Raw genomic sequence first — 14,699 nt, 5'->3', positions numbered from 1 at the left:
GGGCGACCATTTGGGAAGAGCACCACAACAACAATTTGGCTCCGTGTCCTCCACCATAAGGTATGTCAAGGTGTTCCATATTTTTAAGGCCTCCATATTGGAAGGACTTAAAAATACAACACCCCTTGGATCCCATGTGTTAGGTTTTCAAGCCCAATTGTCCATGGGAACATGCTTTTTATAGCAGCAGTTAAAGCTCCACATTGCATGCCTCTTTTGCATGGCCAATATTAGCCTAAAAAGCTATATATATTTACAAAGGAAATAATACACAATAGCGTGAGTTTTTCTATGTCGACTCTCTCGCCTTCTGCTGCATCTCCTTCTCTGCACCGCCATGGTTTCATAGCTCAAGTAACAACAACTGGTATCAGAGCTTTGGCAAAGCTCGCCTCGACTTGAGTCGAATCGGTGCATGGGAACCGCTGCTTGCAGAGATGAAGCATGCGATGTCGAGCTATTGCAAAACACGCAGAATTAGCATCAACAGCGTCGCCCAGGCCTAAGTATCAAAACTCGTCGCTTCATCGGCTCCCAATTCGGCCTGTACAGCGCATCCTGAGCATTTCTCTGTTGCTCGACCGTCGCCTGCACCATACTGTATTACAGAAGGTTTCTTTTTGTGTATATTTTCACACTTATTTCAAATGGACACCTAATTACTATTTCAAGCAAGGTACTATTCCCACCTCGAGTATCATCGACCCTGCAATACAGCACTTAGCATTAATAACCGGATGCTCGTCAATGCTCATAGTCATAGCAGATAGACATGTGTTTTTTGAAGGCTTACATAACACTAAAATTTCCAAAATTGATAGCATATTGGAAAGTTTTTATTCAGAGCTTATAAACCCCAATTTTGATGGCAACAAACACAAAGTGGTCTTCAACGTTATAACTCTGAAAGCTGGTGAGAGCGTAGCATCATATCAAAAGGACGCTCGTTTTTATCTATATGTGCAATAACCAACAACGACCACCCTCGTTACCAAGCTTCTTAAAGACTTCAATATGACATCAAAAGTCAAAAAATTTAATGGATCCGGCTTCCACACTTGGCAGATCAAATTTAAAGGCTATTTGATATACGTGGTCAAGCCTCTCGCAGCCGAAGAATCCGGCACATCCACTGCAGTTACAAGGTCACTATCTGCTTATTCATTATTTGGACAATGTCGATTCTTCAAGTGCTGCCTGGATAGAGTTATAGAAGCTTTTTGGTGCCAAAGCTAAGTATTCAAAAATGAGTTTAAAAATGGAATTATATTCCATACGCCTGCGTGAAGATGAAAATATTGCAGCTTTAGCCAATAGACTGAAGAGTATTAGAACTCAACTTGTTTATGTCGAAGCTTCAGTACCAGAAGAAGATCTCATAGCCATTTTGATAAAAAGTTTGACTGACAAATTTCATCAGATTATTACTGTTTTAAAAGAGAAAGATCCGCTACACTCCTTGGATGGTATCATCAATTCATTGCAGGAAGAAGAACGCAGGGTACCTAGTACCAATTCTACTATTATTCCCAGGGCATATACAGTCTCGAATGCCGTGTCACCCACCAGTTCTTCTGATACTTCCAGTGCATATGCAGTCACTAAATGTGCTGCTACAGTAGCTTCATCTCGACCATTCAATGGAACCAAAACTTGTGCCATTTGTGGGCGCAACAATCATCAGAAGAAAGACTATTTCAAGAAGAATCCTTGTGTTCACTGTGGTAAAACAAATCATCCGTCAAATAAGTGCTTTCAAAAGGGTAAAACTCAAATTCATGTGGTTGAGGGAGACACTGAATCTCCAATATATTATGTTGATGAGGAAATTTATTAGATCAACTCTTTTCATGTTGTTTAGTCAAAATAAATTGTACGGGCTATAGACACTGTCACCCATGAGTGGTAAGACCTCCCAATTTATCATTTTTTTTGTTCTCAAGTACCATTTTGTCCGCTTCTCATGAGGTGACTGGGTACACCTAAAACCCAAGGTTTGGAAGTGAACCAAAAACTCCACTTTTGGTAGCTAATGTTTTGAACTACACCCTATTTGTTCAAGGGGGGGTTACTTATCTAGCACCAGGTTATGGATAAACCAAAAATCCTTGGTTGTGAAAAAACCTAAAACTCACGGTTGACGAGTATACCAAAAACTCGGGGTATCATGAGTTGCTTGTCCAGTTCGGGCTTGAGGGGGGGATTGTTAGGTTTTCAAGACCAATTGTCCATGGGAACATGCTTTTTACAGCAGCAGTTAAAGCTCCAGATTGCATGCCTCTTTTGCATGGCCAATATTAGCCTAAAAAGCTATATATATTTACAATGGAAATAATACACAATAGCGTGAGTTTTTCTGTGTCGAATCTCTCTCTCTCTCTCTCTCTTGCCTTCTGTTGCATCTCCTTCTCTGCACCGCCATGGTTTCATAGCTCAAGTAACAACACCATGCACATATTCAAGAATGTAGCCCAAACACTATGGGACCACATTATTGGGATGGACTCTTTGGGTACGAGGGAGGATTTGAGGCTTTTGAAACGTCTCCCCCCCTTTGCTACTCCACGCCGTGCCCCCAATGGAAAGATTATGCTTCCTAAAGCACCATGGATGCTAGCCAAAGAAGAATTAGATAAAGAAGAAGAATTGGATGCTAGCCAAAGAAGAATTAGATAAAGTGAATGGTACCATTGCTTCTATTCGCATACCAACAAGATACATGAGGTTTCTAAAGGGAGATTTCACAAAAGCGAAGAAGGGTGGAAGCGTTCAATTGTATGGGTTGAAGTTCCATGATTGGCACAAGATGCTTCAGGTAATGTCCCTATCCCTATTCTATCTATACTTTGTGTGTATGACTTTCTCTCACTTTCCCTTACCTTACTTTACATTGTAGTTCATTCTTCTGGTGAGTATGTGTATATGTCGGAACAAGAAAGTCAGGGATGCTATTTTCAAACTTGGAGAGCTAGTAAGGTACACCACATGACTCCACTCAACTACACATTTCTTATGTACACAATAAGTTCAAACAAGAACTTAGTGTATCTTTGTGTGTTTTCTTGCAGATTTGTGAGCTCCAAGGAAATTGAATGGATGCTATCCCTATTGCTCAAACACTTGCAACAGAAACTGTGTGTGCCATTGAGGATGCATTTCCTCGATCAGTCCTTCTTAGTCAAATTCACCTCTTGTTTCACGTGGTGGAGGAGATCCCTATATGTGGAGTAGTGTATGCAGGATGGATGTTCTTCTTAGAGAGGTTTTTAAAGACTCTCAAAAAAATTTTATGGCTACGATCTCAACCAAAGGCATGTATGGACCAAGGGTGGATCGTGCAAGAGACATTTGTTTACATATCAGAGTATTTGGCACAAGCTTCAATGCCTCGCATGTGGTCAAACGAGGAAGATGCAAGGATGACTTCACACTTGCCAAGTGGAAAGGGAAAAGTATTTAACATGGATATGAATCTATCCCGAGTGGTCAATAACTTTTTTATTCTCAATGCAAAGATTATGACCAAGTGGATGGACTTGTGGAAAGTGGCAAAGGCAAGGTGTTTGCAAGAGAGAGAAGCATGGAAACAAGCACATGGAGGAAGGAGGGCACCCCCAGTGCCTAGACACCTTGCATGTTTCCCAGATCTCATTAGTTCGGAGTGGATTCATGAGAGAATGACCGAAGCAAAAGCGCGCGGAGAAGACATCAGCAACAAAGAATGGGAGTATGTACAAGGTTGTGTAGCAAAGGTAGAGTACTCATATACCTAAACCATATTGTAATTTTCTTTCTGTGTTATCTTTAATTTGTATTTGATAAAATATATTTTCCTATTTTGTAGTGCCTTTCCTTTAACTCTATGTGGTCAAAGGATCGTCACTTTCGTATGCGCCACATTGACGAGCGTAGAACCACCATGGCTTGTGCCATCATGGGCAACTTTGACACAGACGGTGATGAAGCCAGGTACTGTGGAACTGTTGAAAGGGTACTAAAGGTTAATTTTAGAACCTTTTATACCTTCATCTTCGAGTGCAAGTGGTTTGCAAATGTGTCTAGACGACATGAGAATGGCCCCTACATGTTCCCCTTTAGTGTGCCTCACATAGGGAGGTATGACAATTTAGTTTTATCTCACAATTGTGAGCAGGTGAGTGGCATGTATCTTTTTTATTCTTATTTTCTTGTAGCATTAATTATACCAATGTTACTCACTTTGAGCTTCTCTTTTATAGGTCATCTATATCCCAAAAATCCACCAACCAAAACTTTGGTTTGTAATTCCCGTAACACCTCGGGAGGGAACGATTTTTTCCACTAATGATGTGGAGACCATCTTCGACCCTCTTCCACCTCTGACTTTGGATGAGGTGGAAACATAGGAGAGGGAGGTCAATGAATCAAATTCGGCGGCAACAAGTCTTAGCGAGGATGATTGTCATGATGATGAAGATGATGAGATGGAGGATGAAGAATTCGAAGATGATGAAGCCAACGCATCCACAAACGATAATTTTGTTTCTCTCTTTATTGATTTAGGAGCCATGGGCTTAGAATTGGATGATGCCTCATGTAGGGAACTTTTGGAAGATGATTCATAAACATTTTGCAGTTGTGAATTTTTTTGGTCGTGTAATCCATTCATCTATCTCTTCCCTCTCTTCCTCTCTCTAAATTTGTGAACATGCTCAATTATGTTAATCAAGTGACAGTGATTATTTTAGCTGTAACCAAATGTAATCTTATTATCACCCCCCCCCCCCCCCCCCCCCCCCCCTCTCTCTCTTTTCTCGACAAAATACGCAGTTGTTTTTTGACCTAGTAGACAACAGTTCACTCTTTTGATCATAACTTCTTCATCCAAACTCTGATTTGGGTGATCTATAGCCTCAATCGAAGAGCACAAAGCCCTCTACATATTGATGTAATGATATAAATTTTTGGAGTTATGGAAGTTGTTTCTATAACAAAATTTTCGAAGTGAACAGGTTCAAGAACATTGACTCTCATCTCTTATTTTACATACAATGCCTTCCGGCACTCGCAAGGGTTCTTCTTCTTCAACAAGGTCCACAACCATTGTGGAAAATGATCCAAGATCTCTTAAGTGTGAAGATAGCAACACAACCACCCAATCAACGACATCGGAAACCATGATCATGGCATACTTGGTATCATTGCAAGAGACCGTAAACAAACAAGGCGAAGACTTACGAGCACTTGCAATGGAGAATGGCACACTAAGGGTACTTGTGGTTGAGAATGAGAATCTCAAGAGGACACTTGAGATGCAAACAACACGTTTGATGCAACTTGAAGAGGAAATCAAGGAATTTAAACGCTCTCTTGTGGACTTGAATGCTTTGAAGGAGCGGATGAGCAAAGTAGAGCATGACCATGTATTGAAAGAGGAGAAATTTGACACCATGATCCGGGATGTATGTGACATGAAATATGTATGCACAAACAAGTTTTGGGCTAATGTATGTGGTAGCAATATGGTTTCTAATTCCTCACTCATGCAAGATATGACTCAAACAAAGAATGTTGAGAATGTGGATGTGGAGGAGTTGAAGGAACGGGAGCGACGTTCCAAGAACATTGTCATTCGTGGAAAGAGAAAGGAAAGAAGCCAAAGGAGATCTCAGCCATTGAGAAATCTCAGCCATTTGCTTGGTCTCATTCGGCATGGTGCATACAATTGGCCGTTCTCTCGAGTGAGGAGCTCCTTGCTTTCCCACTCTATGTGCTTCATAGACCATAACTCTGGACATGCCAAAGTGGGTTTTGAAGAAATATACAATAACATTGGCAAGAGAAGGAAAGGAAAGAGAAATTATCACTATGTATGGATTTCAAACGGGCACCAATGTACATTGAAATGGTTGAGCAAACTTTATGGATGAAGAAGCTTCAATATAATGTACCATTGGAAACTAAATGGGAAGCTTTCAAGAAAGTTATTTGTTCTTGTGCCGAAGAATTCTTTGCTAGAAAGCATCTCCATGGTATCAACAAAGATAGATCATGCAAAAGGTGGTTTGATAAAGAATGTCAAGATGCTCAAAAGTCCTTGATAAAGCTCGATGCAACTATGGACAAAGACAACTATCAAAGTCATCTGCATACATACAAGGCATTGATTCAAAAGAAGAGAAGAAGATGGGAAGTAAAGCAACAAATTTTTCAAGTCCAAGAAAAGACACATGCATGTGGAAGATTTTGGAGAAACTTGAGGGGCAAGCAGGTTGAGAATTTTGATAACTTGAGTCTTGTGGATATGTACACACATTGAAGGCAATTATATGAGCAAGCAAATGCTGAAAAAATGCCATTTTATGGTTCACTCCCACGTATGCCTTCTTTTTTTACTATTGAGGATGTATGCGGTGGGCTTGAAAAGTTGGCCACTCGCAAAGCAGGAGACCTTTAAGGTATCAAGCCGGAGATGAACAAATGTACGGGAGATTTTACCCATGAGTGGATGTGTGGTATGTTCAACCTTGCACTTCAACATGGTACGCCTTATGATTGGAGTATTGATTGGGTTAAGCCTTTGCATAAAGGAGAGGATGTAAAGAATGTGAACAACTACCGGACTATAATGATTGGGTCTCTTATGGGAAAGTTGTTTGGGTGCATAATGGAGATGAAATTGAGTGATTGGGCTGAAGATAATGACAAGCGTGCAAAGGGACAAGTGGGTTTTGGTTGATGCCATAGCACCATTGATCATCTTGTCACTCTTCGTGTTCTCATGGAGGAAAGTCGATTGAAAGGCAAGCGTTTTTATTGTTGTTTTGTGGACTTTAAGAAAGCCTTTGATATGATTCCACGTAACAATTTGTGGAGAAGGATGGAAGAACTCCAAGTGCCAAGTGAGTTTATGGTTGCGGTTTCTCGAATCTATGAGAAGGTGATTTGTCAATTGCGCATAGGAAGAGAAATTTCATAAATTTTTGTAAGTACTATTGGGGTTAAACAAGGATGTCCGTTGTCATCAACTCTCTTTGGTCTGTGCATCGATCAATTGAAACAAATGGTACTTGAATTTTATGCAAGAAGAAGGCATTGAAGAGGTCACTTTATGCAATGCGGTAATCATGCTTTTGTTGTATGTGGATGATGTAGTGCTTCTAGCACACACTTTAGAAGATGCACAAAAGCTTATGGTTGTCCTTGAGAACTTTTGCTTACATAGTGGGTTGATTGTGAACGAATCCAAGACAAAGGTTATGCTTGTGAAATCCAACCATAAAGAGAAGCCATGCATTGTGTACAACAATGAGACACTTGGAGTTGTTGAGAGGTTCCGTCCAATCACAAGTAGCATGAATGTGCTATGCGTCGTTTGGAAGTCGGAAAGAGAGCATATTATGCACTTGAGGACATGTGTAATGCAAAAAACATCAAGTGTTGGTTCTCAAGAAGTATCTTTTTGATGATTGGTGACACCAGTTCTTTTTTATGGAGTTGAAGTGTGGGGCGGGAGCATCTCAAAGTCTACTTGGGAAGAGTTTGAGAATGTCCAAAATCGTTTTCTCACAAACTTTCTCCAAGTGAAGACACAAACACCATATATGCTCCTACTTCTTGAGTCGGGATGTCTTCCAATTGAGGTTACGGGCATGGAAAGGGTTGTGAAGTACATGATAAAGATGCATCAAAACCCCTCACATCGACTTCCTACAATTGCATGGGATGCAAGCAAAAAAGTTTAAAAGACGCATAAAAGCAAGATCTTGAGCACGGGATGGATGCAAGAGATAAAGAAGTGGTTTGGGAGATGGGATGCATTACACTTGGTACATGATGCTTCAATTGACTCCCAAGTGAATAAAGCTTTTCTACAACGCCAATGTATTACGGCTTGGGAGAAATCCGGTGACCCAGTGGGTCACGCTTCATACATTACACCCTCCATATTGCCCCCAACCACAAAACCATGTTCTTCACTAAAAGAGGAAACTGTACTCACAGTTACATGCTTGAGCCTATCCCCTTGTCAGCGACATACACTATCACAGCCATTCGGCTTAGCTCCCATTTCCTTCGATGCGAGATAGGGCGTTGGGGCAATGGAGAAGAGTAAAATCGACTGTGCACATTATTCTCACTGTAAGTTTGAGAGTCTGAGTACCACACACTACTAGAGTGCTCAGCTTTTGGTCACATCCGAACTTGCTTCTCTCACATTTTCAGCCATAACTTAGACCTACACACTTTTCTCTCCCAGCCAAAGTGTGGGCTCTCTATTGTGACTCTCATCACCACAATCTTGGAGCATCGAGAGTCACTCAGCAGCCACACACATACTACATCACATGTAACTTTGGTCCCATAGGTCATATTTGACCTCCGAGGACGATAATAAAATCTCTCTCTCTCTCTCTCTCTCTCTCTCTCTCTCTCTCTCTCTCTCTCTCTCTCTCTTCTCTTTTTAAATTTAAAAATTTCATACAATATTTTTTTAATTTTTATTAAGAGAAGGAAAACACCAAAATTTGAAGGGGGGGGGAGAGAGAGAGATGTTTAAGTCAGAATTTGAAAGTTTAGGCGCTATTTTTTTTTTGTCAAAAATATACGTGGTAATACAAGCGGTAATATCTGAGGTAATAAACGCAGTAATAAGCACGAAAAAAATAGCGATAACAGTTTAAATAGGAAAAAAAACCCCCGCCCTCCTCTCTCTTCCTTCTCTAGCTCAATTTGACCCTTCTCTCTACAAAACGCGGTAAAACAACACGTTAAACATTTAGAGATTTTCAAAGTGAAGGACAAAAAAAAAAAAAAAAAAAAAACAAGGTAAAGCCTTAAAAAGCCATGTAAAGCTGAAATGAAGGAACCCATTTGACAAACTCCATCGTAACATTTAAGATAAGTCTTCATCATTGGCACTAAAAACATTGAAAGTATACCTAAGCAAAGTCAACACTAAGGCTTCTTGTAGAAAGCCAAAAAGGAAAAAATAAAAAAGGAAACAAGTGATGGTAGTGGGGGAGGGGGTTCCTAAGGTTAAGGAGGGGGGTAAAATTAGGAGGCAAGAATATTTTCATTGTTGGGTGCATTGATCCAACAAATAAGAGGCTTGGGGAGGTCGGAGAATTTTGGTGTGTTGCTAAGGTGTCACACACCCACATGAAAAGAGGAGGAGCGGCCTCTACGAGATGGAATAATTTATAGGATTAGATAGCCAAGATGTGATGTGACAAGTTTTTTTAAGAAAAACATACACACACACAAGGGAGGGAGTAACATGCCTATTTCTAATTTCACTCAGGGGTAATTGTTATGGATTATCCCTCTCTCCCTCCCCTAAGTGCACACATCAAAAAAAAAAAGGAGGGGGTAACATGCCTATCTCTAATTGCACCCTTTTGAGGTGCGCTTAAGAGAGGGAGAGAGATAATCCATAACGATTACCCCCCTCCGTATAAGGGTCACCTAACTCAAAATAGTTACCTTTACATTAGTTAAAAACCAGGATAAAGTAGAACTTAAATGCCATAGATTAAAACATCCACTTACATTAGTTAAAAACCATGATAAAGTAGAACTTAAATGTCATAGAATAATCATCCACATACAATAGCATGAACAACTAAATTGTAATTTGAGAGGTATATATCTATATATATATATATAGATAGATAGAGAGAGAGAGAGAGAGAGAGAGAGAGAGAGAGAAGATGGAAACACTTGTTGATATATGCCATGCATGACTCAAGAGGTATAGATGGACCATATTTGAAGATGGAAAACATGACCTAAAATTGCCACGTACTTTTCCTTGCAAGTCGAGGGTTATTTTGCTTGTCAAAACACGTGCTGAGAAAAAACTCTCGAAATTGCAAGTCATTTTTCATGTTTATACCTTGGAATTTATGTTTTATGTGGCCAAACACGTTAGAAATTAGAAATTGCAAGTCATTTTTCATGTTTATACCATGGAATATATGTTTCATGTGGCAAAACATGTTAGAAATTCGAAATTGCAAGTCATTTTTCATGTTTATACCATGGAATATATGTTTTATGTGGCAAAACATGTTAGAAATTCGAAATTGCAAGTCATTTTTCATGTTTATACCCTGAAATATATGTTATATATGGCAAATCATGTAGATTAATGGTCACTTAACACAAAGCATGCATATGGAAGGGGCTTGAAAAATTGCCTCTCGAAAGAATGAAATTTCTACTATGCCTGCTGGCCCTGGGCCAACCGCGGGGAAAACCTTCACTAGAGAAAAGTAGTCGACAGCTTTCCTCAACCCTTAGCCCATCAACCTGTAGGTACGATCGCTTTATCGCCTAGGCGCTTCTACTGAGGTTCTGGCCGGAGGGAGTTGCCGTGACAAGCTGAATCAATTCTCGTATGTTGTGTGAACTTGAGTACTATATAGAAGATAGAGTGAGAGAGGAGAGAAGGAGAGAGTAGACAGAGAGATGGAGGTAGAGAAGAGAGAGAGATGTGAGAGAGAAGGGAAGGGGGAGCTGACACCAAGTAGAGGGGGAAATTCGAATTCAAATTGCATACAACAACTGCTTTGGAACAATACAAGGGGAGTTCCTTTTATAGGCTTGGATAAGCAATCTAGCCATTGTAGGGATAAGGTATCTGTGGTGAGGTTTGAACTCCAGCTTAGGTGTAAAGTGCATTGCACTTTCCACATCCCCCCTCAAACCGAAATCATAACAGAAAGCATAGAGCATTTGTGAGGAGATCCCCCCTCAAATGCGAATACAAAATAAAACCATGCTGAAATACAATGAGTGTTGTTGAAGATGAAGCTAGGGAGCTTCCAAACCGGCTCTTGCTGAGCAAAGAATGTGTTTTTCAGGAGGAACTGCTTTGGTAAGGAAATCGGCTACATTCTCTATGGTAGAGATGTATTTAAGGTGAATGAAGTTGTCTTCTACTAGCTCCTTGATGAAGTGATACGCGAGCTTGATGTGCTTTGTGCGCTCGGTAAGTTGAGGACTCTTCGCCATTGCAAGTGTTGACTGATTGTCGCAATGTAGAATGATTGGCGGAGTGGCACATGGAATCGGCAGTTCTTCTAGGAGTTGGTGAAGCCACAGTGCTTCTCGAGCAACAAGGGATGCTGCTATATACTCTGCCTCGGCAGATGATAGAGCAAGTGAAGTCTGGCGCTTGCTTCGCCAAGAAATAGCACCTCCTGCAAGAAGAAATACATGCCCAGAGATGCTATGCATATTCGGGTCTTGGCCGGCCTAGTCGGCATCAACAAAACCTTTGATTTGCAGTGGTGCTGACTATAATATGTGAGAGAATGATGGCGAGTGTGGTGTAAGTAGCGCAGTGATCTCTTGGCAGCGAGACCATGGCATTTGTGAGGTGCCTTCATATGGTGAGATAATACATGACCTGTAAATCTAATGTCAAGCCTTGTGCATGATATGAGGTACCTTTGCTGGCCGATTAAGCGAGCGTAGGGAAAGCTTGACATAGAATAAGTATCATCATCAGATGGTGGCATAGAAGTGAATAATTTATGCTTGACAAGTAGTGGTGTAGAGAGTTGTGCACTAGAAGAGAGAAGACCATACTCACCCAATATGTCTTCAATGCATTTCCGCTGTGAAAGCTTGATGAATCTGCCATTTGGATCCCTGTTGACCTCTATGCCCAAGAAGTAGGTCATAGGGCCGTTGTCATGGACTGGGAAATCCTCCTTGAACATTTCCACAACATGTGAGACATATGTCTCATCACTAGCAATGATAGGAATATCATCGACATAGACACCAATGATTGCCCATCCATGAAAGAGAGTGTGATAATCTCCCCTGAGGACTTCAAGTGGGTGATGAAGAGGAGTGTAGTGTGCAAGCCAATCAAAATGATATGTCATGTGATGTGTAGCTCCAGTGTCTAGATACCAGATAGAAGAGTTGTGATGTGGCTTAGAGGAGCTAAAGCTTGCAGCAAAAAGTTGTATAGAAGTAGGGTGTATATCACCATCATAGCTTGAAATATTGGTGAAATGAGCATGAGCTTTGTGATGATAGCCTCCATTTGCTTTATGTCCGTTGAATCTCCATGATTCCCACCATGTTGCTTGGTTTTGGATCTGCAGTCCTTTGCAATGTGTCCGAACTTCTTACAGTTGTGGCATTGAACTTGACCATAAGGTGCATTTCTAGGGCGGTTAGAACCACCTTTATGCAACTGCCTTGAGTTGTTGTAATGGTGGTTAGGACCACCTTTTCTGAAATTGATATGAGTGGCTAGAGCCACTGGAATAGAGCCATTAGACTGGTCTCTTAAAGCTTCTTCCTGATGGATTTTGGATACAAGGCCTTGCAATTGCATCTGGGACATGGCTTGAGTAGTAACAAAGGCTCTCCAGCTTGCGGGTAAAGCCGCCAATAGAAGCATACATTGAAATTTCTCTGAAATCTCCATTCCAGAGATGAGAACTTCATCTAACAGTGGCTGCCAATTGTCAAGAAGCTTGATTGTAGATTGACCTTCTTGCATAGTATTGTTCAGAAGCCTCTTGATCAAGGAAACTTGGTAAACAAGATCAGTGTGCTCATAACTGTTGTTAAAGAACTCCCAAATAGCCTTAGAGGTGGATAGAGTCCGCACCATTTGGACTTGCCTATCCTCACAATGGAGTATAATCTCCATTTGAGCCGTAATGTCCCTTGAATCCCATGCCGAGTGTAGCTCCGTATCGGAGACGTACTCGTCTTCACTTGGTCTTATTTCATCTCCAGAAACAATCTTCCAGAGGCCAAGTTGCTTCAAACATAGCTCCATTCTCAGCTTCCACACATTGTAATTGTTCCCATTGAGCTTGTCAATGGTGAAGTACCTTGACTTGGTGGTTGCAACCATAGGTGACGAGGCGCTAGTCATGCTAGCCGAGTGAGCCTTGGAAGTGAGAGATGGACGTGAAAGTAGGCCGTTGCTTCGAGAGAAGGCTCTTAGAGTACTTAGGAACTCAAGTTCTGAAGCTTTGATACCATGTGAACTTGAGTACTATATAGAAGATAGAGTGAGAGAGGAGAGAAGGGGAGAGTAGACAGAGAGATGGAGGTAGAGAAGAGAGAGAGATGTGAGAGAGAAGGGAAGGGGGAGGTGACACCAAGTAGAGGGGGAAATTCGAATTCAAATTGCATACAACAATTGCTTTGGAACAATACAAAGGGAGTTCTTTTTATAGACTTGGATAAGCAATCTAGCCGTTGTAGGGATATAAGGTATATGTGGTGAGGTTTGAACTCCAACTTAGGTGTAAAGTGGATTGCACTTTCCACATGTTGTGAGAAGAACCTCCCCTGGCAACGGCACGCCTTGCTGCCCTTTTCACATCCGTTGCTCTCTTTCTCATCTGCTCCTGATCCTGCTACAGCTGAACATCATCCGATCCGCCCTTTTGCAAGAGGCATGTAACCAGCTTCTCCACCTTCTCCCTTTTCACCGCCTCCTGATCAGTACCCCACTCTCTCAAGGCCAAGCCGACCTTCCACCTCTCCACAATGAGCTGGGCGTTTCCCTTGTGATCAACATTGTAGGGCCAGGTGAGCATGGGCACCCCCATGCTCATGGCCTCAATTACAGAATTCCAGCCGCAGTGAGTGAGGAAGGCCCCCACAGACGGGTGAGACAGCACCAACGTCTGCGGCGCCCATGGCGTCAACAAGGCTCTCTCCTTAGTTCTCTCTAAAAACCCCGCAGGAAAGCACTCCGTCCGTTCCTCTCCCATCACCAGGCCGCTCCGCAATGCCCATATGAATGGCACCCCGGCCGCCTCTATGCCCAGCGCAAGCTCCTACCTGCTCACGCACGCCGTCGTTCCGAAGCTGATGTACAACACACTACCTTCTTCCTTCCCCTCAAGCCATTCCCAGCATTCCCTTTTACTACTCTTTCCCTGCGGTTTGCCATCTCCTTTTTCGCTTGTGATCTGTGGCGATGGCATCGCGGCGCCAACCTCGTTATGCAGCAGTAATGGGCCCACTGTTAGAATCTACATGCAAACATCTGGATCCACGGCAAGCGCATCGACCAGCTCGCTCTCCAACTCTTAGAAAGAGTTGATTCGCAGGGCTCGAAACTGAGGCATATACTGTTGTTGTAAGTTCATGACGAATTGGAAGAGACCGACGCTCCCTTGCGGATCCCCAGTACACCAAGGGAGGTTTCGGGCTTCGAAGGCTAGGAGCCTCGGAATCACGCTCAGTCTAGTGGTAGTAGTGTTGAGCAGGGAGCCTGCAACGCAAATGGCAAGAAGATGGTAGCGATCTCAATATACTGTAGGAAGAGGCAAGCCAGAACAATGAAATATGTACATACCATCCAGAGGACAGAGCTGCCCACTGGAAACGAGGTGAGGCAAGCGATAGATGGTAGCGATTTGGGCGACGCACGTAACGGAGAATCCAATGAGGGGAGGTTGTGCGGGGGAGCAAACGAGAGACTGCAGCCATGGCAGGAAGAGGTCGGCGATGATTCGGGAGACAGGCGTGGGGGAAGCATTCAGCTGCTTCAGCAGCCGCTCGAGCTGCGGCTTCATGTGAAGGGGGAGACTCTGGATGACCTTCGCCATTTCCTCCTCCGAGTTGCGAGGGGCATCCAGCGGCAAGCCGTCGTTAAGCCCCACCTTGCGGAGCCTGCCCGACATCTGGTCGGCGACCGCCCGGCCTTCCCGTTCCTCATA

General features: G+C 42.4%; 1 protein-coding gene across 1 annotated transcript in view; it reads right to left on the bottom strand.

Annotated features, from left to right (window-relative positions):
- Nucleotides 1-13,130: 13,130 nt before the first annotated feature.
- LOC147463866 (UDP-glycosyltransferase 85A1-like) overlaps nt 13,131-14,699 on the bottom strand; it is a 2,624-nt gene continuing 1,055 nt past the window's right edge. Inside the window, exons 1-4 of the mRNA XM_086497632.1 lie at nt 14,336-14,699; nt 14,082-14,251; nt 13,862-13,999; nt 13,131-13,811 (exon numbers count right to left, since the gene is read on the bottom strand). The exon at nt 14,336-14,699 is cut by the window's right edge and continues 1,055 nt beyond it. Coding sequence (XP_086353758.1) covers nt 13,386-13,811; nt 13,862-13,999; nt 14,082-14,251; nt 14,336-14,699 — 1,098 coding nt within the window. The 3' untranslated portion in view covers nt 13,131-13,385. The remainder of the gene's footprint in view (nt 13,812-13,861; nt 14,000-14,081; nt 14,252-14,335) is intronic.

Source organism: Adiantum capillus-veneris, chromosome 2 (genome assembly GCF_014529385.1).
Source record: "Adiantum capillus-veneris isolate H3 chromosome 2, ASM1452938v2, whole genome shotgun sequence".
In the NCBI taxonomy this organism is placed as follows: Eukaryota; Viridiplantae; Streptophyta; class Polypodiopsida; order Polypodiales; family Pteridaceae; genus Adiantum; species Adiantum capillus-veneris.
Note: the sequence above shows the minus strand (reverse complement) of the source record. Positions and strands in the feature narration are given on the sequence as shown.